The sequence below is a fragment of the Schistocerca serialis genome, chromosome 4 (genome assembly GCF_023864345.2).
Source record: "Schistocerca serialis cubense isolate TAMUIC-IGC-003099 chromosome 4, iqSchSeri2.2, whole genome shotgun sequence".
Lineage (NCBI taxonomy): Eukaryota > Metazoa > Arthropoda > Insecta > Orthoptera > Acrididae > Schistocerca > Schistocerca serialis.
In genome coordinates this window covers 524,941,865-524,969,092 of record NC_064641.1, presented here as the reverse complement: position 1 = coordinate 524,969,092, position 27,228 = coordinate 524,941,865, and the positions used below count along the sequence as shown (strand labels likewise).

Genomic DNA, 27,228 nt, shown 5'->3' with positions numbered 1-27,228 from the left:
CATTGCCAGGTTATGTAATATTAGTGGTAAAAACTATATTATTGAGCTTCATTTCGAAAGTTAATGCCCGTCTATTTGTTTCTTGTCTGCAGGAGTACAGAAGTGGATAACCATGAATTTCTTAACTGTATATATCTACCAACAGAACTACCCTACTGAAAGTAAGTTCACCGCTACAGGCTTATTAGAAGATCTGCTCCAGAGAACAATGATTCTGTTCTGCAAAGGTTCTTAAGACTTCCAAAATTTTTGTAAGCTTCATCATGCATGTTTCCGTGTTTATGGCTGCAACTTTCCAACTGTCCCACTTTTTTGTTACGGTCTTTGCATACGTAACATACTTTGGACGTTCCACAAAAAATCGGGTCGTGGATGCTTTTCATTTATGAAATTAATGGTTCTCTCACTGTGCCTGAGAACCTCCATCAAATATTAACTCGAACATTTGATTGTTGTTTCAAATCTCTCTCTGTCTTATGGTGACTTCGCAAACGGGTCCAAGTCTTTTTAGTTGATGCCACTTAGGCGACTAACGTGTCGGCGAAAATTAATGTGGACAACAGGACAGCCCGTCCCTGAGCGGAGAAAATCCCGATTCAGCAAGGAATCGACCCTGGATCTCTTTGGTAGGCATTCAGCCACGCTGTCCAAGCAGCTACCGAGGCGGACGTGGTGCCACATAAAGCCTAATTAATATATTGAGTGCTTCTAACAAAACACCGCAAGTTCCTGATACTAAATTTCTATTAGTTCGCTTTTGTCTCTTTCGTGACAATTCTGCGGCCCCTGTAAACACTTCTTGCGAGAAAATGCTTTGTCCAGAACGTCACAGATTAACAGTGGCCGGCAACGTTATCATACATGTGTCTACGGTCCGTATGGCCGCGCTGTATTGTCGACAATATGCAATTTACGTGACACGTGCAATCATACCTCCGCGAACTTTAGTGACTCTTGAGTCGATACGCGGGCAGATTGCGCTACACTCTCGAAATCTCATCGGTTCACTTCAGAGGGAGACAACCTGCTGCGGCCATCTGCAAACGTGAAGGTCCCCCCACGCACCCGCGGATGGCTGCGAACTCCGGGTCCGGCGCCCAGCCAGCTGAGCCGTCGCGGTGGGGACGCCTAAATATACCTCGGCAAGGGCCATCGCCACCAGGAACTGGCCGGCAATCACGCCTAGTTCTGCTAGCTCTCCGTGCACGGCTTCTGGCGCTGCTCCAGCCTAAACGTCAGTCCATTGTACCTGTCCGTTTCATGAAATAATCTAGAAAATCACATCATATTGAGAGGGCTTACGTTTAATTTCGGTACTGTCAACACGACCGAAACGAAATTTAGTCACAAAAAAATCCACAGCATTTGCAGTGGATCTAAAGACTTTCACGGCGTGCTTGTGGAATAAAATCTTCTCGGGTTGCAGACTATGTCTATTCACAGGGTGTTTATCTGCTGCCCCGACTTCTGGCGAAATGCCATTGTGTCGTAGTCAGTGAGATCAGCGGCTACAATAATGAATATTTTAAGAAGTCAGTGAGGCCAGGCCGGCCGTTGTGGCCGAGCGGTTCTACAGTCTGGAACCCCACGACCACTACGGTCGCTGGTTCGAATCCTGCCTCGGGCATGGATGTGTGTGATGTCCTTAAGTTAGTTAGGTTTAAGTAGTTCTAAGTTCTAGGGGACTGATGACCTCAGAAGTTAAGTCCCATAGTGCTCAGAGCCATTTGAACCACTGAGGCCATTAGAGACGCTGCGACAATAGTAAACAGCAAAATAGTGGTGGCGGGTTTTCAGGAGTGCTGCTAAGCGGAATGGGATGGTTGTCAGGCAGGATTGACGAAGGGCATCGAAAAAGTTCAAGAAGGGCAGCTCGTTTTGTAGTAACGTGATATGATACACGAGGTATGGAAGCAGTTATTACAAAAAGAAAAACCTATTTCCGTTGCTGCAACGTCTTTTCGTCTCCAACTTTCTCCTCCGAAAGCTAAAATACACTGGTGTGCAAAACTTAAGGAGGACAGTAACTTTCGTTTGATTGTCACTGCCAGGTAAAGTAGCTAGATGAATCTTGGACCGTGCGTAGAAAGAACTTATACAGTACGATACAGAATGTAACTGAAAGAAATACGCACTGAGCTGAAACGCTGAAGTCATCGCCATTTAGGATGCTCCCCTGGATTTTACAAAAGGCAGGATATAGTTCTTAATAGGGTACGCAGTGACAACGGACGGCAAACTCTGTAAGGTGGTCCTGCGCTGGCCACAAGATTGGTCAGTAGTTCTTGTGGTAGGGCGATCAGTTCCGTCACCAGCGCAGCTCACAACGTTAAGGTCGTTGGTACATGTGCACTTGCTGCAGTACCTCCCACAAACACACCCACCCGTGCTCTTCTGTATTTAAGTCGGGGCAACGGGCACTCCATTCCATTCGCAGAATATCCTCTCCTGTCAAGGGCTCTTCAACCCCCGCAGTTCAATGCGTTCGCGTATAAAAATGAACTGAGGGTTGAATGCACCCCTGAAAACAGGCAAATGCCAATGCCACAGTAACGTTGACCGTTGAGCGTACGTTCTAAGATTTGGAGGTCAGTTCGCCCATACGATATTCTGTCTTCCCCCACCATAACACCAGGGCCAGTAAAATGATCAGGTTCAAAAATTACTGACTTGCCGTAATATGGCGAGAGGTGGGAACGCGTAATGCACCGAGGAACGTTGTCGAATACGATCGGTCTCGTGGTCCATGTGATACGGCGTGCGGAGGCATTATGTCGCATGGACGTATTGACCTCAAAATCTCTGAACCTCACAGTCAACTTTATTGTAACGTTCCACTTGTTCTACATCTCCCCGTAATGCATTCGGCTCTGACTTCATTTTTATGGATGACAATACGAGACGACATAGAACACCCTAGGTGAAAGTGCTCTTGGAAACGAGTGGATATTCGGCGAAAGGATTGGCAGCCCCTTCCCTCGACTTAAATCCTATCGATCACGTATGGGATGCGTAGGAAAGACACACTGCAACACGTCCATATGCACCAATAATCATCCAGCAATTGTGAGTCGCGTTGGTTGAGAAATGGAAAGCCCTACCATAAGAACTACTTGCCAACTTCTTGGTTATCATGGGAGCACGTTGCACGCATTGCCACCTGTGGTGATCTCACACCCTCCTAACAACCATGTCCCGCCTTTTGTAATATTCAAGGGACATCACAAATCGCGGCTATTTTAGTGTAATTATTATCTTTGAATAAAAGTGTCGTTTCTATTCAATTCATTGCGTATTCCTTGCAGTTACCCTCCGTACTGTACCGTACCGTACTCAAGCAGCTCATTCTGTGTTCTGCCCAAGTTTCATCCAGTTATGTTACTGGGCAGTGACACACCATGAGAAAATTACTTCTTCCTTTAAGTTTTACACACCAATATATTTTTTTGAGTCTGACCTCCATAGGGAGAAGCGACTGTCGTAATAAAATAAGAGAAACCGGAAGTCGCGTGGGAAGATTTAGGTGTTCATTTTTCCCAGAGAGTGGAATGGTCGAGGAATAGTTTGAACGTGTGTATTATAAACCCTCTGCCAAGCCGTTAAGTGCGAACTGCAGAGTAGTCATGTAGATGTACATGTAGGTGATAGAAACAGAAAAGTACTTCCTACTGTATTCTTATGAAGCCTCCCCGAAAACTAGTTGGGCTAAGAAAAGAATCTGAACGCTTCTTACGACCAGCCGTAAAAAAAACAAAAGCTAGGAAGAAATTTTAGGGCTCCGTACAATTGGTGTCTATAGCATACCTTGCGAATGTAGAATATCATACATCGAGCAGAGGCACCTTTGTGTCTAGCTACGTTGCGCTGACTTCCTCATCGTAAGACGCGGACAGAAACACGAAAATGCAGTGGCAGAGGACAGTTGTCTACAGGAGTACACATTCGATTGTGAAAAGACATCGGTTACATTTTCGATGACTGGTCTCAGAAAAAGCGCAGTTAAGTCCCACCGAAACTCGTTAATCGTGTTAAGAGGTTTGGCCTCTGCACAGGTTGGTATCCCGGTTTGGTAGCAATACATGGGACCGACTTCGTACCTGAAACTCACCGGTCAGCATCTATTCTATATTTCATCATAATTATCCGCACAGTAAAAAAACTGATCAAGAATCTCTTGACTCGGCGAACCATATTTCCGCTGAGGCTAGTAAAATAATCCGCATTGCCTATCATCCATCCTGCCACAAACACAACAAAATAAGATAATTGCGTTTTTCTCAAGGCAGAATACATACAAAATATGTTTGAAAGAATTTCCATTTCAAATACATTTTTATTCTGAAAATTTTTTAAAGATCTATGAAATATTTATATCACTGATTTTTTCTCTAGTAGAACAGCTACTGCGAAACCACAAAACAGCATAGTTTCATTTGAAACAATTCAATTGTGTCTTTTTCTTTGGTACGTTTACAATAAAAGCTTTTATTTTATAAAGCCTTTATGATTAATCATCTTGATGAAAACTTATCATCAATATAAAAAAAAAAAACATTTGACATGGAGATTCTATGGCGACACCATGCAGTTTGTGTGAGAACAGGGAGAAGAATGAGGCAGAGAGAGATGACTTGGGTACTGTTCCTCTTGTGCTTTTCGGTAGAGTGACAACGGAAAAAGCCAAAAATCAAGGGAAACATAATGAACTAGACATACAAACCACAATAAAAACCCCTTTAACAAGTTTTGTACATCGCCTTAATGATCTCGCAACATGAAAAGAACCTAGAAGTAAGAGACTAGTACGCGTTAAGACACTTTTCTCGTGTTTAGGGAAATTTTGGAATTGTAGGATATTGTGTGATTACGTTATTCATCTAGAAATATGTTAGAAAATTTCTACGTGAATCACAAGCAAAATAAGACGAGTATCCACTCCAAAACATTTCTCTATTACAGTGTGTCTGTAAAATAAGTGAAAAATAGAAGAAACAATACATCGAAAAGAACTGTCGGCATTGTGAATCGACTCTGACAAAAATGGTATGGAAGAATTCCTTTTTCCATTTGCAATTACAAGAAAGTTTTTTGTCTCTACAGTCAAGTATTCCACTACACGTAGTGCTGCACTAAAGCCAGCAAATTAGATGGTCCTGTCATTGTTCACACTAGTACTTCTATCGAGCGAAAAATTCACCTTGTCTGGCAGTAGAATGATTAACTGCCAGTCCTTGGTGCCTCGTATTGGTGTGAAACGTAACTTGACATATTATTTCTTTTTCATTATTGAAAAGTAGTTGCCTCTGTGCCTTTACGTGAAAGTCACATAGAGCTATTGTCAATAGCTTATTCTGCTGTTTGCATCGCTTACGTCATTTCACATGTAGCACTGCATCTCCAATGCCTGATGATGGGACTGATGATCGATTTTGGGCTGTCCAGTATCAAGCAAACTGTCAACGAATTTCCAACCATGGAATTCTTCCCAGTCGCTCTTTTAGATAGAGAGCCGCAGACATTTACATTCACTATGTGATGATTACTTCACCTTCATGATTGCCTGAACTCGACTAGGGACACTTTCAATGAGGTGTGTGAATGTCGTAGTGGCAGCCACTTTTCTCCAAGAGCCGAAATAAGAGAAGATAATGATGACAGACACTGGGGTTTGGAATGACGTCTAAGTTCTATCTCTTCGAAATGGTGTTCCATTGGGTTTAGGTCGCTGCTCGGGGCAGGGCATTCCATTTCGGGAATGTTGTTGCCCACAAACCACGCCTCACTAATGTTGCTTAATAACAGGTTACACTATTATCTCCAAGCTGCCCCGCTACCTATGCACTACACAATGCTAAAAAATGTCCATATCCTTCCGCATTTAGCGTTTTCTTAAGCAGAATATGGAGACCACACCGTAATCACGAATACCACCCTTACATGATGGCAGGTAGCATTCTCCAGGCATTACCTAAGCCCAAACCCACAGTCGGATTGCCGCAGGGTACGGCGTGATGCATCGCTCCAAATAACTCGTTTCCAGTCACCAAAGGGCCAATGGCGGCGCTCTTCACGCTATCTCAAGCGTCGCTTACTACTGACTACAGAAACGTGTGATTTATGAAGAACTACTCGACCACTGTTCCCCAATCTGTTTATCCCTGACGCACAGTCAACGTGCTGACTGGACTGCTGGTAGCATTTTGGAACTTATGACTAAATCGTTCCGCCGATTTAATGCGATTTTGTACATCTACCCTCCGCAATGATTGGCGGTTTCTGTCCGTCAGTACAAGATGTCTGTCCCGTCTTGGTTTAGTTTTACTTGTTCCTGTTCCTTGGCGTTTCCACTTTACAATTACATCGCCAATGATCGATATAGGTGGCTCTAGGATTGAAATGCCCCTGATGGGTTTGTTACTTAGGTGGCGTCCAATGACAAGTCCATGTTCGAAGTCGCTGAGTCTTCCGACCAAACCATTTTCTTGTCACTGTTTTTTATTGACGACCCAATCCCCCCCCCCAGACACACACACATTTTATACTGGCATGTCCGCCGCTCCTGACATCTAGTGGTCAGTTCTGCATTACCTAAGTGTGCCTGGATATCTTTGATGTCATACCTTGTAATTAAGACACAAGAAACACTATTCTCTCTCCCGCAAATGAAAAAAATGCAGTATTTAATTCCAACGGCAGAATGTGTTCTATATACGGTGTATCAGGAGCAAGGTGGACCGAGGAACAAAGACAAGACGCTTTTCCTTCGTAAAGTGATCAGACATTTACATTCCTGGATGATCTGAATTCACTGCATTCCAAAAATAAAAAATGAAATATATACAAAAAATTTGCTCTCAGGCATAACATTACTTCTGCTAAAACGCGCCTCTCTGCCTAAATGAGTTTCTCTCAATATTAAGGGCAATCGACAAAAATCATTACACTCTTAATGTCATTTAACGATGGGGTCCAAATAATTTGCGCTTTATTCAAAACGAAGCGTGTATTCGTTCGTCGGTCCACTTTAGTGAGTTACCACTATACACCACCGACAAATTACTAGCCCGAGACGTGCTTCTGATTTCTCTTTCACTGCTTTTACGTTTTCGCCTACCGTTAATTAGTTTAGAAGTTTTGTTCAAAAGAAGTTTTGTTCATCGAAGAAGAAAATCAGATTTCACAATTAACTGAGTGAAGTTCTTCTTATCCTTACCCTAAGCAGTTTTGAATCTCACAGTCAGAAGCTTATTAAAGCCGAATAACTCAGTTGGCTTGTCGCTGTCAGAGGCATGAGAGAACGAAAATGTTCCGTCGCTTCACCGTGTCTCCAGACACAAAGGAAAATCCAATCATCAATTTGAAATATCAGAGCTGCAGATATTAAAGTTAACTTCGGCGAATTTCTCTGGACGCTACAATTCTCCGAAATCGTACATATATCGAACGACATTTGAAAGTTTGTGAAGTTTCGGTTGAAACTAACAGAAAGCGAATCAGGAAATACGGATGAAATAGTGGTTCTTTTGCAAACAGTTAACAATAGATAAGTAATCTGATACACATTTTCACATAAATCGGATATGCAGCGCTCACATAATGATCAGAGGAATTTGAGAAAGCGAAGCTGAATTTGAGGCATCCTATTCCGTTACATTCCTAACCAAACGGTTTTGTTCTTGCAAGTAAAGAAAGTGTTTCATTGTTGAAAATATCTGAACGAAGCAGATACTGGACGCGTCGTCGGACTTCTGGTTTAGTAATTAACATCGACAGATAGTTCTCTGCCTACCATGTAACCGACTTGGAAAAGTTATGTATCACACTGTAAAATGATAGCTACCAGTCTCAAAAGTGTTAATGAAGTGAGCTCTCAAGTTTTATCGGCGTGACTAGATTAGTGGTGTGCTATCAGCTGTTCTGCTGAGTTGTTGTTCCCATTTATGCACAGTATTTCTACAACCGCCCAGCCATCTTCTTCAGGTGCTGCAATTTTTGCTATTATGTGTACTCGCTACTTGTGCTCCAGCCACAGTCTGGGTGAAGGCCAGGCTGCGAGTAGCTTTATCAACCCAATAGTATTAGGTTGTTGCATAAGTTCGTACCGGTTTTGTTTTGCTTATTGTATTGCATTTGCTATGGGTTTATTTATAGACTGTCTTTTTTATTTGCAGTTAACTATTGCTGTCTGAGTTAACATACTATTATTTTGTCATTTGGAGATAGTGAGTGGAGTTGTGAACGATAGAAAATGGAGTGTCAAGTGGAGAAATCGGAACATCTCCGAGAAACTCTTCCGTTTGAGTTCAGTGGAGGAGTGACTGCAGCGGAGGCAGCCAGAAACATTTGCGTCGTGTATGAGGATAACGCTATTAGGCAGAGCATGGTTTTCTCATTTTGAGGAGGATCGTTTTGACCTAATGACTCACCAAGTTCAAGAAGACCTACAGGGCTAGATAAAGATCGTTTAAATTCATTAATCCATTATCATCCACGTCGGTGTACTTGAGAACTAGCAAGTAATTATTCCAACATCGTGCGACATTTGCGTGCAATAAGGAACGTTCAAAAATCGGGTGTAAGGATACCGCACGCTCTAAGTCAAAATCACAGAAATCAGCATACGAGCCCCTCTGCTTGCTTATCACCAGCTGGCTTGTGAACAACACCGACTATTTCCTTCCTGTATCGTTACTTGCGACGAAAAATTGTGTCGTTATGCTAACATTAGGAAAAGAAAGGAAAGGTTGGGTCCAACGAAAGCAGCAGCTCCCAGTACAATGACCGGCGGACATCCACAAAAGACAATGTTATACACCTGGTGGAACAGCTGGGACGTAGTTACTACGAATTGCTTCCCGATGTGCAACCATCATTTCTGGAATTTATTCTCAACAACTGAGAAGTCTTGCAGCCGCAATCCAAGACCAACGACCAGGAATACTGTTTGATGTGATGCTACCCCTCTATAAAGTCTGCCCGCATTCTGCTCGACTGACAAAAACACTGTAGGGTAGATGGACGCAGAAGTCACTCCGCACCTACTTATTCATGTGACCTTGTGCACTTAGATTTTCACTTTTTCCGCAGTCAATTGAACAGCCTTCAAGGGACTCTCTTTCCGGATGAAAATCCGCTCAGAATATGACTCGATGCTTTCTTCGCCTCAAAACTACGTGATTTCTACGCTCGCGGAATTTAAAAGTTCCCCAGCGTTGGCAGACAGTTATAAATAGTCAAGGAGAATTTATTGTTGATGCCTGAAGTCTCTGTTATGAGTTTCTATTATACGTTTCTGATGTGTTCATTAAACTTATGGAAAAACACTACGAGCTTATACATCAACCTAATAGCCTCCATAACAGTCCATAAATTTATATCGTTGAGTCGATGATGCACATCGAAGAGATTCGTAGGCTGTAGTACAATCATAATCACTTAGCCATCATAAACTGCAAACCGATATTGACGAATGCGGCACTGTCTCGTTCAGGTCATGTATTTCAAATCGTATTTAATTTTGTCGTTACCTTAGAATTCATGGCGTCATTGAAGTTCATTTGGCAACTTCAATCTAACCAGCTCATAAACAGATGCATTTTCCATTCATTCTTGCCAGTAGTGTCGTAGTAGCGAAACTTTGCCACAACCAGTCGTCCGATAGTATTCATCAAGTCACGATGTGGGGTCTTTATATCCGTCTTGAACTCATTGTCAAGATTTTTATTTCGCCACTTAGCAAACTGTGTTATTATAGGATGTTTCACTCACTGTGCCGCAACGCATTGGAGTCACGTAGTTAGCACATTTTATTAAATTGCTCTAAGACAAACACAATCAGTTTTCTATTATTAATGTTGCTTATTTACACTGGTTACATGCTGCTAACTTTAATATCAATTATACATAGAGTTTATGTTCAGCTTTTGGGAATCAGACGTTCTGTCAGAATGGTTCACACGATTGAAAATCGAGTACACATCGTTATCACATCTTACATGCAATTTTAAAAAAGTGATTGAAATGCATAAGACGTATCTATTTCTTATTTACTCAAACTGACGAAAAGGGGAAAAGGACGATGATGGTGTATCAACCCGTTGACGACGATTAATTGAAAGAAAAACACTATCTTGGACCGGACAAGGATAGAACAGGAGAGTAGTTGTTCAGAGGAACAATTCCTGCATTACCCTCGAGTGACGTAGGGACGCGACCCGAAGTCTAAACGTAGATGGTGGGACAGCGATTCGAAACCCTCTCGAAATGAGAGTCCAGTGAGCTTAAAAATTGCGCCACCTCAATTGGTTCAACTTCAAAGCTAAATCATGTGTGTGAGAGTACATTTCATGCTGTAACAGAAATGAGGTATTGAATTATCCGCAAAATGAAGGCGAAATTAGTCCCTCTATAATTCAAGACTGTAAAATACTCTCAGTTGAGTTACACCTCGAACGCAAGTACTTCTTCCTCAGCGCAAATTCTGAAGCTGAATACTATCAACCTATGTTACGTCAATCGTTTCTTGGCCGACTGCTGTGGTTCGTGAGATTGGCGATTTAGATTTTTCATTCGCGTAAAATAAATATTTGAAAAAGCTTTAGAGATAGTGAAAATCTGTACCATACTTTATCTACACCATTATACACGTAGAGCAATGGATTGAAGGGATTAACGTCCCTTATTGTCCACACAAATTACTACGTTTTGTTCTCACATTCAGTTCACGAATTCCTTGAATAAGTATTAAAACTTTCGAAAATGAGAAAGAAAATATACGCAAAGTGAAACTATAACGAGAAGGCATTACGCTCGTCTAGGAAACCGAAAAAATCCCAAAAGAACTCCGCGCCTGTGGGTGGAAACTTAAATAATGAAATACTGCACCAGTTACGCGTTTTTCTTATGCTTAGCACGACGCGTTTCGAGAATTTATTCTATTGTCAGGTGCAAAAGTTTGCACAAGAATTTTGTGTGATATTTGCATGCGTGTTGTTCTGCCTCTCTTGCCCTGTAGTCGACTTTTTGAGGTTGTATACCGCAATGGGAAAATCGGAAAAAATCGATCTTCGGATGTCTTTTACATGCTAATTTTAGAACATCGATTATGACAAATGAAATTGAACTTGCAGCCCTTCCAGCTTGCAAAGTAACTCTGTTGATCACGACGGATCGTCAGCTTCTGGCTTCACTTAAAAACTTTAAAATACCAGCTCCGCCATGTAGGGCCACGAAGTGCATCATCAACCCCACAACACCTCGACTTCATTAACTTCGAACCGTTCCACGAGTATATTCAATATGTAGCCCTGTCAGCCAGTCAACGTCAGGAACCGAATTCAAGCATTTCCCTAGGTCATTCGCTGCTCCTGTTAATCGTTTTTTTTTTCAGAAAGTACTCATTCCTGTTCGGTCCTTAAGAATTTTGTTTCCAACACGTGCTGGAAAACACTAGTAGTCATGGGAAAATTATTCGCACTTAAGCCAGCTTAGTAAGCTCAGACCACAACTATTTAGGTAGATTAGGGAAAGTTCAGCCCATCGTCTTTATAGTGAAATGTCCCTTTCCTGCGGCTACCGGAAACTGGTCCTGTTATCCATAACAGTAAACAGAGCGAGTACATAGGCGTGACGAGGAAATATTGTTACGATGTACCCTGCTGCATATCGTTTTAATTTAATCTGTATACAAATAACAAAGTGATGTACTACAACTGTACACTTAAAGCCACATTCACGTGCAGTGTGGGATTCGAATGCGTGATCCGCTCTTTATGGGACAGCAAGACTGCACTGAGGCCACAGATGTCGTCGAAGCAGCCATATTTGAGACGCCTGACAGGCAAGCCATCGCAGTGGTGTGTAGTCGGATAGCCTAAAAAACCATGACTCACACTTCAGTTAATATAAGACATAAAAGTAAGATGGGAGCGCGGGTGAGAGTTGCTCCTCAACAGGAGTCGATCCTGGATATCCTTCGACGTAGCTAAGTGAGTAACTGTCAGCAATCTGGGTTCACTAAGAAAACCTCTGACCTTATCACGGTTCTCGAAAGCTGTGAGTCTCGATCCGAAGAAAGCATGATCAGAGTTTCAGGGACCATGCAGGTGGTGGGTTGAGACCTACGGCAACAGGTGGGCGGGTCCTCCCAACATGGCAACAGGTAGCGCAACCGGAGCCATGGCGACTATTTTGGGATAAACCGCTGGCCGCACACGCCCGCTGACGTCACGGCTGCCGCCTGCTGCGTGGGCTAAGGCATGCTGCTGCTACACTCTTTGCTTCTCAACGCGCGCACTTGTAGTGTCAAATACTGTGCTCCAAGTTTTAATGTTGATCACTAATCCCTCCTGAATAATCAGTATAATAATATAAACCGTTCATTCGATAAGATGCGACTTAATCCATATCGAGAATGCAGATGTAGACGCACAGAAAAGGAAGATTAACCAAATCATATCTAATTTGCAGACATTCTTGCACATAAGGCAACAGCTTCAAGAATCTAGAGCTGCGACACGTCCCCTAGTTCCCAATACGCTGCATCCGTCGACAAATATGCCCCTTTATATACATTATTTCCAATAAATCAAGATAAAATCACAAAAGCAACTACAGCTCACGAAATCACGTGGCGTGTGTGAAAAAACAGTCAATGTAAATTGGTACAAACTAATCATCCGTCAGGATACGTCCAGGATGCAGTCGTTTAAATGTTGGCATTGAGTCCTAGACGAAACGTGAGCGGTGCAAGCGTTGCTAGTTGACTCGCAGATTTAGCAATTTAGGAACAGTTTCGTGCATATTATTCGATGTTGTCACCCTTCCAGCTGCTACATACCTTCTTAGTTCAGATCCGAAATAGGAGAACGCAGCGGTTTCAAGTGTAGAATAGTACATATCAACCATCAGCACACGAGGTAATTCTTGTCAGTCCTTGTGAGCACCTTCTGAATGCTGAAACTATGGTTAGAAACTGTAGTCAACTACTCTTAACAACAGCAGAACGAACATTTAACTACATGACTGATAGTGAGCTGAACCTTCCTTTGCCACAGTTCGCCTAGTGGACGAATGTAACCTTGGAAAAACGTCCATGGCTCTCGCGAATCTCTGTTGGATAAATTTAGAGAAACTGTATTAGAAGATGGGTATGCGACCATTATGCTGCCACCAAGGTAAAGCTTGCGAAGGGATCTTGAGATAAAATATAAGAGAGATTGGAGCGCGTACAGATGCATATATACACGGATAACATTGGCACAATGTACCATGCACGAAACACTATAAAAGGTGATTTTTGTGATGGTGCTACAAACTTTCAGGGGCGACGGAGAGGGGTAACTGTATCAGTTTGAGGCCAGGGCCCTGGTGCGGAAACGACCGATTCGATACAAGTGAAAAATCTTCTGACGCCTCTGACACTGGAATACATGTACCGGTTCTGTTGTATGTGAGATTTTAGGTTATGCACCTTTCAGAGGTGAAAAATATGTTGTAAACATGGGCTCTAAAACGCATGCCTTAAGAATTATGGGCACTTATTCATCTTTGACACTGTGAAACACATCTCTTGTCTTATAAACTCTTTGGTTTCCATATTTCTGGAGTAGACAGTATGGACCAAAACACGAAAAATATGTTCAGTCAATATGGGCTTTAAAATGCTTGCCTTAATAGGTATGGAAACTTGTTCAGCAGACGAAATGTATTCCAAAATAGCGAACAAGTGCTCGTAGCTTTTAAGATATGCATTTCAGAGTCCACAAATACTTGACATTTTTTCTTGTTTTGGTCCCTACTACCACCTCTGAAAGATGCGTACCCCACAGTCTTAGCAAGAGCAATACCAGTACGGGTATTCCTCTGACAGAGGTGTCAGAACGATTTTGCCTCATAACTTTGAACTCGGTCGTTTCCGGAGGAGAGTCCACCCTCAGATCGTTCCTAATGTTCCAAAACGAACTGAATGGTTCCAGAGACCTTATAAAGTCTCAAAGATCTATGATGCATATATGCACATTGAAGTTACGAGTGAAAATTCGTACGAAGGCTGGGATTTAAATCCAGGTCTCCTGCTCACTAGGCAGATGCGTTAACCAGTACGCCACCCTGGCACATTGGCTTTGCACAACTGCACGGATTATCCCAGCACGCCACCCTCCTCAGTCCAAACGCCTATTCGAGCTTCAGCTCATTTGGTATTCCCCTAAACTCAATAGCATTGGAGAGGATCTCCAACTGTACTGGACTGGCACCTCAGCATCGAACGAAACGGGGGATCCTTCCCTAAACTCAGGCATAGGTGCTTTAGCCAAATGAAACTATGTGGTTCCCTAGAGCTTTTGAGGTCGCAAGTTCCTGTGCTGTATATATGTAAAGACTGTCCCAGTATGGCGTAGGAGTTAGAGCGTCTGCCTAGAGAGTAGGAGACCCAGGTAAGAATCCCAGTCGTGATACAAATTTTCATACGCCGCTTCAGTCAGCATCTACACATTATGAAAATCAATAACGAATGTCAAAGAATAGAAATGGTACGACCATACATCCTATCACTTACGTACAGATTATCTGTTACTACGCTGCTAGACACAAATACAGGAGAATTAAGATCAAATTATCAGGAAAGCTCAAAGGTGGTATGGTATATAAGAAATAGCGTTTCTGATAGTCGACCAATGTTTCACATTCCTGCGAAGAAACCAATATTTTATAACAGTCTCTAGATCAACAATCAGACCTACATGGAACAATGGGTTCGGGAAAAAAACACTAGATTTATTGCTGACAGCCGGTTCCCGCTGACCAACCCAACCGATCACAAAGCTGGTTGCTGCAAAACTAGGGAGCTGGGAGAACGGCTTTCGACCTGAGGCTGTAAACTTGGGATATTTGCGTGCTGTCTAAAAGTGTGAGTGCGGCCGACCAGTAAGTGGATCATGGCGGGCGTCCAGAGGCGGCGGCGCCGCTGGCCCATTTCGCACCCCGGCGCCTCCTGGTTCTGCCGCAACGGCGAAGCCCGCGAGCCAGGCGCCGCATTGGCAGGTGACGCGTAAACCGACCCCCTCCTCACTGTAAACGTTTTCCCAGTCTCCTGCGAAAGCCCTGCCTCACAACGTTCTGCTCTAGATAACACAGACTGCTGGTATGGTCTAGGGAGACGTCCCAAGTTCCATACCGTGTCCCTCTGGGGTGCGAATGATGTCACGTAAGGTGATACCTTTACAAGTGAGACCGTTACTCCTGAACGAGATCAAACGTCAGGCAGCTCCCTCGATAAGGTGAAGACGTTGCTAGGCTTTCGTGGACAAAGCTCTTTCCACCTTTTTTTTTTTTTTTTTTTTTTTTTTTTTGCGCAAATAATGAGTTCACATTCTAACGTCAGACAATAAGTATCTGCAATGTTGTTCATATTCTCTTTAGGTGGGCTCTTCTGCTTTGTATGCTCACCAGCCGCTACACAGCACCATTATCTTCGCCTGTGGTAGGTTGCAGCGTTATCACATCAATCCACTTTGCACTGTTGTGACATAAAACAGCCGCGTCGGTATCTGTTTGCTCCATAGAAGAACAGTGTCTCGCGATCCGATTTTTGTGGTGTTTACCGGTGAATTGAACCGTTCAGAAATGGTCAAACGAGCGTGAACGGTGAGTAAATAGTGAGGCGTCCAACTGCAGCCACAGCCAGCGCCAAATATTGAAGAAATCCCTGCCTTGATTCTGAATAACAGACGAGTGACTGTTGATGATGTGGCAAATCATACGCAGTTAGTCATGATTCTGTATGTGAAATCATGGATAAGGGGCTCAGAAAGTCTGTGCTAGATGGGTTCCAAAAAATACTGGATGGAGAAGTCAAGAGTAACCAAATGAAGATGTGTCAACACCTACTGGGCCGTCCGCAGCTCGTGGTCTAGTGGCTAGCATTGCCGCCTCTGGATCATAGGTACCGTGTTCGATTCTCGGCCGTGTTGGGGGTTTTCTCTGCCTGGAGACTGGGTGTTTGTGTTTTCCCCATCATTTCCTCCTCCTCCTCATCATCATCATTCGTGACAGTGACTAGACTGGATTGTGTAAAAATTGGACTCTGTAAAGGGACTTTGTACGGGCCCTGATGACCGCTCAGTTGAGCGCCCTACAAACCAAACATATCGTCACCTGCTGAGCCGTAGTGCTAATGAAGGTAGGCGTTTCTGAAACCAGTCGTCGCTGGAGATGATCCGCTTACAGATGATTCAGGAGGCGATAGACTGAGCTACGGTTAAGAGGGGAAGGAACTGTGCATGTATGGTTTGTTGCGCAATCGAAGGTCTTTCTTTCAGAGCTTATAGGAAACCTTGTGCAGCGGTAAACCAACTGCATCGAAAAGCAAGCTGACTATGTTGAGAAAGTATTTCAGTATATATCAGTAAAAACTGTGAACCCCTATTGTGATAAACTATAAAAATTGATTGCAGATACTTGTTGGCTTATCCTTGTAATTTCATGACGATAACAGAAAACAAACTCACCTTAAAAAAGTTATATACATTGTTAAAACATTCATGTTTCAGTTCCCAGTACCGAAATTGTAAGGGCATATATTGTACATGTTAGGCATCTTATTTCTTTGGGAAGGGAGCTTTTATATGCAGTTCCCTTGTACCACACGTGTGTGTGTGTTCAGTTTGTTCATGACGTTACTTGGTCGAATGACTCTCGTTTCACAGTGTTTCCAACGTCCAGATTCGAGTGAAACATGGCGATGGCTCGGTGATGATTTAGGCACTAATATAGCGGTATTCCATGGATTCCAAGGTCACTCTGCAAGGTCGCATTACTGCTGGGGCTCATGTAACCATCTTGGCTGATCAGGTCTATCCCATGGTGCTATGTGCGTTACCCAGTGGCGATGCTATGTTCTAAAATGACAGGGCCCCTGTCCACACAGGTCAGATCGTCGAGGATTGGTTTTTGTGAGCACGACGATGGATTTTGACATCTCTCGTGGCCACCTCAGTCACAGGATCTCAATGTTATTGAGGCGTCCGCCCCGATAACTCAGTGTTCAGAGTGACGGATTGCCGTCCTACGGGCCCGGGTTCGATTCCCGGCTCGGTCGGGGATTTTCTCCGCTCAGGGACTGGGTGTCGTGTTGTCTTCGTCATCATTTCATCCCCATCCGGCGCGCAAGTCGCCCAATGTGGCGTCGAATGTAATAAGATCTGGACCAAGGCGACCGGACCTGCCCCGCAAGGGGCCTTCCGGCCGATGACGCAAAACGCTCATTTCCATTTCCATTGTTATTGAGAATTTGTGGTCTACTTTGGAGAGAAGGTTGCGTGATCTCTATCCACCTCCATCACCGTTGGCTGTAGTTGCCATTATTTTGCAGGAAGAATGGTATAAGATTCCCTTAAGAAACATACAGGGCCTGTATTTATCCATTCCGAAATGATTGGAAGCTGTTTTGAGTGCCAACGGTTTTCTTACTCTGTTTTAGGTATGGTACTGTGTTGCGTTTGTGATGTTTCCATATATTTGTGCATCCCTTGTACGTAGCTCTCCAGTGAGAGATGATAGCAGACGTAACATGATCCTGTTTCATCCCATGTCAACATTTCCCACACAGTAATAGCTGCTGCCCTTGTCACCTCCTATTGCACTATCTCTGCTTAAGTTACATCCGGAAAACCGAAGTTTGTAATGTAAACACAGTTCAGCAAAGTAGGCCCCCGCCATCAAAGACAGAACCAATGATTGACCATAAAAATCGTACATATAAACTATTACTTTTACATTACTTTTTAAATAAATCCACTTGAGGAAAGAGAAGTAACCCACCGAGACGAGTAGTTAATATATAATAAGGTGATTGTTTACACTTGTTTATGTGTTTCAGAAGTGACCAAACAGAACCTAAGCACTAAATATTCCCGTCTAACTTCCATTTTTGTTTTGTTTTCATATTACCGTTTTCTTTCTTTTACACGTGCTGATGTTGACACTCATTGTATTCACCATAAAAACATAAACATGCAAAATGGAACATATGCAAGGCTATCGCATTCATTCCTCGCTTTCACTTCTCGACTAAACCGTATCTGATGCTAACACGTCGTGTAGAGTAGAGACGTGACTTCTATGCTGCAAATGGTTTTAGTTTTAAGATTATGCTTCCTTTTCCTTTTCTTTGTTCATTTAGTATATTTTCTGGGTATTTTATAGCCATCGCATCACTTGTGTGTATGGCATACAGTAGTATTAGATAAATACAATTTGCCCTTTATGATTACTTTGACAAGCAATGTGAACTGCCTAAGACAGAGTATGGGGTGGAACCTGATGTGTTGAATGTTCCGCTACAGAGCCTGATATATCCATGTTTAGCAAATAAGGACACTGAAAAGTTTTATGCTATATCGCGTAAATTCAAAGATAAGGCAGCGGAAAAACGCTCCTACTGGAGCACAAAAAAGGTGAATATGACCCTGTTTAAATGCCTCTGACTGAAAAGAGGGTTACCAGCTGCCTCATTCTACCTTCCTCAGCACCATTAAAAATGTTTCCAAAAATTTTAGCGTGCGAAATATTCGAAATCTTTTTAACATGCATCTCACCTCTCACTCCCCCAAGCTCCTCTAACGGTAACTCGCTCACACCCATTATTCCAGCGCTGTAAGTCGCTCATACCCGTCCACTCCCATTCGCCCATTCACACTCACTCATTCAGCCCAACTCATTGTCAACATCTCTTTGTGTCTCTCTAACTGCCACTGTCTCCTACTTCATGGCTACAGTCTCCTTCGTTCTGTTCTACTATAGTCTCTCCTCACTGTCACTATCTCCTTCTTGCTCTCTCTCTTACTGCTACTATCTCATTCATTCCTCCCTACTGCTGCTGTCTCTTCTCACTGTCTCCATCTCTTTCTTCGTCGTTGACATTATCACAGACTCTGTCTCTCATTATCAACAACTCTCACCCACTTCCACTTTCTTCGTTTCTTTATTCCTCTCCCACTGGGACCGTCTCCTTCATTTTTCCTAGCACTGTTGTGTCACTGTCAACTATGTTCCATTGCCACTGTCACCCTTTCTTTCTCTCATGCTGCCATTGTCTCCTTCGCTCTTTCTACACCACAACCACTGTCAACTACCTTCCAGTCCTACTGCCACTGTCTCTTTTTCTCTCAGAATAAGAAAGCGCGAATATGTTTACATGCTAACATTGTTTAGAAAATTTTCAGAGGTGCTGAGGAACGTAGAACGAGGCACTTGATACACTATTTTTTAGACAGAGTCTGTTAAAGAGGAGCTTATTCGCCTTTTTTGTTCTCTGGTAGAAGTATTTTTCCACTAGTTACTTTCTTTTCCTTGCCACAGCAGGGCATGTCGCTCATATGAAAAGAACTTTATGAGTCAGTAAAATTTTGACAGTTTACTTATGTCAAACTTAACCAACACAAAACTAACTTTACAACTTAGACCATATTTTAAATGCACAGACAGTTTGTATGTGCTTCAGTACTTCAACATAAGGTTTCCAGAACCCTTCTGATGATAATGAAGACACTTTACAGTATATTTCTCCGTGATACGTCACTTTATAAATTAGGTTTTCTCCTCGCACCGGATTTTAAGTATAGATCTAGCGTAACTTAAAATCTCCATATTTCGGAAAAGATAAAAATCAAGGAAACTTTCAAGTTTGTTCAAGATCGTGATCTTAATAATATATCACAAAAATTTCAGCCATTTGCTGTGCATAGTGGTATTGGAACCCGTGGCTCGGTTTTGGAACAAAAAATGTTAAATGCATTTTTTTGGGTTTTCTAATGAACCGTCCACAAGTTAATAAGGATTTCTGAAAACGGGAAAATGACACTTGTAGATGAATGCCTAGAGAATACACCATCAAAATTTGAGCAATTGTTTACGGTTACTTATTATTTAGATTTTGTCTCATATCGGATTTTACATGCGTGTTTTAGGGATAGAAATAGGGTAAATTTGAACTTCTGTAGCTCGGTAATGAATAAAGACGACAAGGACATTATCAAAATTGTTCGAGGTCGGTTTCTTAGAAATATATCGTAAATATCTCAGCCATTTGCTAGACATAGAAATCTTGGAATTCCCGCCTCGGTTTTGGTACGAAAAAAATGGTAAAAGTACTTTTTTGGGGTTTTCTAAGGAACGACCAGTGAAATAATGGTGAGTCCATAATCCCTTCACAGCCCACCGTAGACCACATGAATTGCAAAAAAGGAACAGTCGAATTGCTCAATTTTCGTATGCAGGAGCAAGTGTGTTAATATTCACATTTTGACTCTGTACTTAGGATAGTGACACTAAGAAGATCGTTCTTTCGGGTATACGAATGGTCCTTAGCCCAAGTGCTTCCCAAAACACTTTACCCTAGTTTTCTATTACCAATAGAACCCGAGGTTTCATCTCCGGAAGAATCCTGTTTTTGTGCGCGGCGTTTTGGAATATATTAAGTAGCGCATGTTGTCGCATGCCTACCGACATTGTATTTCTGATTTAGTAACAATGATTTCCTTATTTTTATGGTCTAACATTTTGCTAGGAGGTATTATAACAGTACGGCATAGGCACCTATTTCGACCTGATACTCGTTTCAATAATTTTTATCTACAACTTTCTGCATATTTTCTGGCCTAAGATTACTATCTTATTTTTCCTTTGTTTCAGCATGGAGCAGTTCGAACAGCTGCTTACATGCGCCATTTGTCTGGACCGATACCGTAACCCGAAACTACTGCCATGTCAGCACTCGTTCTGCATGGAGCCGTGCATGGACGGCCTGGTCGACTATGTCCGGCGGCAGGTAAGTCAACCTGTTCAGCTGTTGCCGTATTATGCTACCGCATGCCCACAGTCTTAGAATCACTTATTTCCAAAATATTATGCAAATGCGATACTGTGGAACGTTTAAACTATAGTACGGTAATGCCTACTTTATAGTACACCTTTGCCCCTGTTGAACATGCTTTGTAGCTCTCGAAAGTTTCTCAAAGCCTGAACAAAGCAATTGAGCTACATGTTTTTAATAAACAAGGTCCAGTGAACTATAGAGGTTAAGTCTTTTAGATACTGGTTATGGATTGTATGTTGCAATTTTTTTTTTAAATGAAGAAGAGATTGAATAGCGTAATAAAGATATAATCGCCTCGTGATGACTGGGTGTTGTGTGATGTCCTTAGGTTAGTTAGGTTTAAGTAGTTCTAAGTTCTAGGGGACTGATGATCATCGATGTTAAGTCCGATAGTGCTCAGAGCCATTTGAACCATTTGTACCAAAGATATAATCATGAAAGAGCAGATACGATTTAGAATAGTAAGATCTTGCAGAGCTGTAGTGACACTTCTATAGAGCTTTTCATAGTGTTCCAAGAGCTACTCTCTGTGTGGTAATGGAAAAAAACGGACATTCCTGACACCTTTTTTCAGCTCTTGGATTACGCCGTTCAGTCATCGAGAAATATATTTTAAAGACAAACATAAACACTTATTTGATGAAAAAGTGATGTCATGATATTAATTATGTGCATGGTTCTGTAATCACTGTGGGTGTATGTGATGATTTGTCCTGTTACTATAGGTTATGGACCTAGACGAGTATAAAACTGAAGATAATATTATAAAAAATGAGACTGAATGTGTAAGGGGGAGAGTCTAATAGATCGAACATGGGACTATGGAGTCGTGTACGATTCAGTTTAGGGCGGAGAAAGATGGGTTTGGGCTCCCATTTACGAAAGGATAGTTAGTGTAGGTTACGACTGATAGCATGGGTAGACTTTAAGGATAATGTCATGACCTGCTTCTCGAAGACTGTCAAAATTACCCAAGGAGAGGATTGAAGAGACTGGAAAAGGAGGAAAGATGGGATGTGCAAACAGAAGCGCGATAACAAGGACGAAGAAAGCAGTGACGTGCTGGGATTCAGTTTCATAAATATGTAATACAGCCGAATTTATTCCACGTACTTGAACTGATGTGAGGAGCTGATATAGGATGCGCCTGGCCAGAAGGTACACTACTGGCCATTAAAATTGCTACACCAAGAATAAATGCAGATGATAAACGGGTATTCATTGGACAAATATATTATACTAGAACTGACATGTGATTACATTTTCACGCAATTCGGGTGCATAGGTCCTGAGAAATTAGTACCCAGAACAACCACCTCTGGCCGTAATAACGGCCTTGATATGCCTGGGCATTGAGTCAAACAGAGCCTGGATGGCGTATACAGGTACAGCTACCCATGCGACTTCAACATGATACCACAGTTCATCAAGAGTAGTGACTGGCGTATTGTGACGAGTCAGTTGCTCGGCCGCCATTGACCAGACGTTTTCACTTGGTGAGAGATCTGGAGAATGTGCTGGCCAGGGCAGCAGTCGAACATTTTCTGTATCCAGAAAGACCCGTACAGGACCTGCAACATGCGGTCGTGCATTATCCTGCTCAAATGTAGGGTTTCGCAGGGATTGAATGAAGGGTAGGGCCACGAGTCGTAACACATCTGAAATGTAACGTCCACTGTTCAAAGTGCCGTCAATGCGAACAGGAGGTGACCGAGATGTGGAACCAATGGCACCCCATACCATCATGGCGATGACGAATACACGCTTCCAATGTGCGTTCTCCGCGATGTCGCCAAACACGGATGTGACCATCATGATGCTGTAAACAGAACCTGGATTCATCCGAAAAAATGACGTTTTGCCATTCGTGCACCCAGGTTCGTCGTTGAGTACATCATCGTAGGCGCTCCTGTCTGTGATGCAGAGTCAAGGGTAACCGCAGCCGTAGTCTCCAAACTGATAGTCCATTCTGCTGCAAACGTCGTCGAACTGTTGGCGCAGTTGGTTGTTGACTTGCAAACGGCCCCATCTGTTGACTCAGGGATCGAGACGTGGCTGCACGATCCGTTACAGCCATGCGGATAAGATGCCTGTCATCTCGACTGCTAGTGATACGAGGCCGTTGGGATCCAGCACGGCGTTCCGTATTACCCTCCTGAATCATCCGATTCCATATTCTGCTAACAGTCATTGGATCTCGACCAACGCGAGCAGCAATGTCGCGATACGATAAACCGCAATCGCGATAGGCTACAATCCGACCTTTATCAAAGTCGGAAACGTGATGGTACGCATTTCTCCTCCTTACGCGAGGCATCACAACAACGTTTCACCAGGCAACACCGGTCAACTGCTGTTTGTGTATGAGAAATCGGTTGGAAACTTTCCTTATATCAGCACATTGTAGGTGTCGCCATCGGCGCCAACCTTGCGTGAATGCTCTGAAAAGCTAATCATTAGCATATCTCAGCATCTTCTTCTTGAAAGTTAATTTTCGCGTCTGTAGCACGTCATCTTCGTGGTGTAGCAATTTTAATGGCCAATAGTGTATTTTGGATAGGATGTGAGAAACAAAATCGACTGCATATTGTTCAAGGACTATAAAGGGAGCGGTACAGAGGTCCATAACATTTGCTTAGGTGAGACTGAGACAGGATAGCGTCCTGTACGCGTGAATAATTCTCATGGGACTATATGATGTTACGAGTTTTATGTGCTATAGGTTTTAATTTTTTTGTCTGTTACGGGCTTTCTCTTCGATGATTAGCAGCTGGCCATATTCTTCTTTTCCTCTTGGCCTTATCCCGAAGCTTCACGACGTCTGCGTGTCAATCTGTATTTGGCAATGATAGTGGTAGAGTGTGGCCTTGGACGCCTTTCCCGCCACCCCGTCTAAACCCTCCCCATCCCCGTCCTCTCCTTTCTCCGAGGCGGAACTTGTGTATCCTCTCTCTCTACGTTTAGTGGTATCCGATGTGAAAGTGTGAGGCTTTCGAAATTCTTGCGAATCGTGTAACTGAGGTGGAACGTGGATACCAGCCCGACAATTACCTACTCACATGTGGGATACTGCCTGAAGAGCAAACACAGCCTAGTTGGCACACCCTTGTCGTTCAGCCCCCATACGGATTCAATCCGGAGCCGCTGAGGGTCTCCCCGAAATCGGAAGCGGCGTGCTAACGCACGCGACTATTCCGGAGCGTCTTTTATTACACATGTTGATATGAACAATTTAGAAAAGACTAGATTGAATAGCTTCATGAGTAGAGCTCACTGAAATAGGATTTATTCACTCCATTAATGGATTTTCAAGGGACATAAGTAAATGAAACTTATGGCAGTAATTAAATGTATACTGTGTGGTGAGAAAACTACTTTTTGTGAGCATAGATAATGCTGAAGTGATTGTATAATTCTTGTATATGTGTGTGCTCTTGCTGAGACCATTCGAAATAAAAGTTTAGAGACATCGACCTACCCGCAGGGGAACCTGGGGAGACCAGCGTGTTTAGTTTGAACATTGTAAGAAGAACATTATGGTGATGATTATGTTAATACGAAAGGAACAGTCACACAGTATGCAACATTTCGAAGTTGCGGATATACTGAAGTGAGAGTATCGTCGTCACTTCTTGTACATAGGCGTTAGCATGCTGTGCTCTACTCAGTCGTGATCCCGGATTCCCTCTTTACTAAATCTTGCATTACCAGGAAAAAGCAGTACCCAGCATTACTTTAGTTATTAACAAGTGAAGCAATGGTCTTAGTTGCTGTTCTATAAACTTTACGCCAAAATACGCTATTAGATAATAATCACCCTATATGACTTATTAAACGGATCGTACAAGGTATAGTATCATAATACTAGCGCCAGTAACCTACAAAAAAGTGATCTTGGTTACTGTTGACTCTGATCTAGCTACAATGAATGCCTGCAGTTGAGCCAATAATTCACCACAGAGGTGTAAGACATCGGTCAAAGAGTATTGCTGTTAATGCAGACTGGACTATACGCCGTAATCACATCCCACTCTTTCTCAATGGCGCCGTTCAGATTGTCGTGGCCACCTTGGAAAGCACGTTGAATTTCGCAGGCATTGTCCTGGAAAGGTGTACCCTACCATTGTCCTTGTTTATCAGCTTGAAGTAATAGGAGTATCATCAGAATAAGGTACATGTTGCTCGGGATATATTCTACACTGCTGAACGTTCCCTCAAGAAACACCAGACGTATGAGTTCCTCTTAATACTCAACAGTCTGTAGTATGACGCGCTGAGACGACTTTCGCTGACTGCATTGCCGGCTCCAGTCTCATTGTACACACCTCTCTCGTACATAAATATTACGTCCATACGTCTCATCTTCTCTTTGATAATACTTCCGGTGTTCTCTCTTGCTTCGCACCACAGGTATGATGCGCGTAGTTGCGCTGTGTGTCATGGCCTGATTTATTCCACAGTTTCCACAATGCTTGTCGACGTTTCACAAACCGACCATAACTTTCAATGGAAGTACCTCAATTCCAAAGGATAAAACCAAATAGAAGTTACTTTACAACGTGGAGATTTGTGTATTCTATTACCCATCAACTCATTTATCTGTAAAATTCTGCATTTCTGCTATCCCGATTTTTGAAAGTTAACAAATCTGAAGTCTACTGATGCAAAAGTCACTGAAGGAATATGCCCCATGTAGTAGGTACTTATGACAACTGATGCGCAATAGTGATAAATAAGATATTATTCGGCAGAAAGCTAAATATTCACTTGAAACGTATGTGTTAAGACATAAAGCACTTGCAGAGGCGTATCTATTTTCAAGACAGAAACTGCTGTGTTGTATTCGTACTTTTCCCCCTGGTTTCCTGTCGAGGTGCGAAAGTGTAGCTTCAGTGAACTAATAATAACCTTCCGGAATGGAATGGTATACTCATTTGACACGGGCAGCATGCAAACATATTACACAATTTTTGGTGTATAGGCGCTGCAGTAGTCCACTGTCAAAAACCACAGTGATCACATCATCCAGCTCCTTATTAAGAACCAAGAGCAGAAACACTCATGTTTATCCAGGAACTAGAAACCGAATTGTTTCTCTTAAAAGCAGAAATATGATACCTGCATCTCCGTGTTTACGTATGTTTCGATAACACTCTGGTCGCTATTCTTATATGTACCGTTCGTGAAAATACACTGCCTTCCAGAATGGAGGAGGAAACGAACTGAAACTTTGTGAGTTCAAAGTGTATGTGGTGTTACTACAGCGATTACAAAACAGAGCCAAATTTACAAATAATTCGGCGAAGAAAGCCCACTTATCAATATGACTTTGCACTACCTCTGTCCTGAATGAATGCATTGGTTCGGTTGGGAAGGGTGACATAAAGCCGCTGTATCCTCTCCTGAAATCAGCTGGTCCACAACTGTTGTAACTGGTCATTGATATTCTTGACAATGGAACTGGGGCGAAGTTGATTTCCAACCTGATCCTACACATGTTTTACCAGGGACGGATCTGAGGATCTTGCTGTCCACAGGAGTACCTCAGTATCTCGTAGGCAGTTCACAGAGGTACGTGTCATGAGGGAACGAGCACTGCTGTTGAATGCCATTCTCCCCAGGTTGCGGCCACACTTGCCTAAGATATTCGTGGGGATTGGCAGATAACGCAGACCTCATGATTCATCTCTGAGCACATTCAGCAGCAGCCCATGCTTGTCTGTCACGGTACAATTCCAAATACAGCTGTTGTTGTTGTGGTGTTAACGGCAGCCTGCGTTCGGGATGGTGATTTCCTTATGCAGCTGCTGCCAGCCTCCGACCAATGGTGTCGCAGTGAAACCGAGTATTGCAAGGGGTCCATTACTTGTTCTCCGATGGCAGGGATAGATGTGAAGGGCTGAAATGAAATGAAATGTCGTGTGGCTAGGGCCTCCCGTCACGTAGACCGTTCGCCTTGTGCAGGCCTTTCGAGTTGACGCCACTTAGGCGACCTGCGCGTCGATGAGGATGAAATGATGAAGATTAGGACAACACAACACCAAGTCCCTGAGCGGGGAAAATCTCCGACCCAGCCGGGAATCGAACCCGGGACCTTAGGATTGACATTCCGTCGCGCTGACCACTCAGCTACCGGGACTGGACATGTGAAGGGCTTACTATGTGTTTGGTGCACAGTACCGCGATCCTCCCTTGTGTTGGTCAACTTGCCGAATGGAACCTTGACGATGCTTCTGCCTGACCTCAAGTTACATTGCCCATCATCGGGCCACTGTCACATCCAAGTGCCTCAAAAAATCTGAATACTGCACTGCTCGATCTGTCAACCAAATAGAGACCCACAGCGAGGCCCC

General features: G+C 43.0%; 1 protein-coding gene across 4 annotated transcripts in view; it reads left to right on the top strand.

Moving 5' to 3' along the window:
* LOC126475246 (RING finger protein nhl-1) overlaps positions 1-27,228 on the top strand; it is a 288,062-nt gene that overhangs the window by 198,362 nt on the left and 62,472 nt on the right. For all 4 annotated transcript variants that reach the window (XM_050102942.1, XM_050102941.1, XM_050102939.1 and 1 more), the window contains one exon: positions 20,692-20,827. In XM_050102942.1, the coding sequence (XP_049958899.1) occupies positions 20,693-20,827 (135 nt within the window). In that variant the 5' untranslated portion in view covers position 20,692. The remainder of the gene's footprint in view (positions 1-20,691; positions 20,828-27,228) is intronic.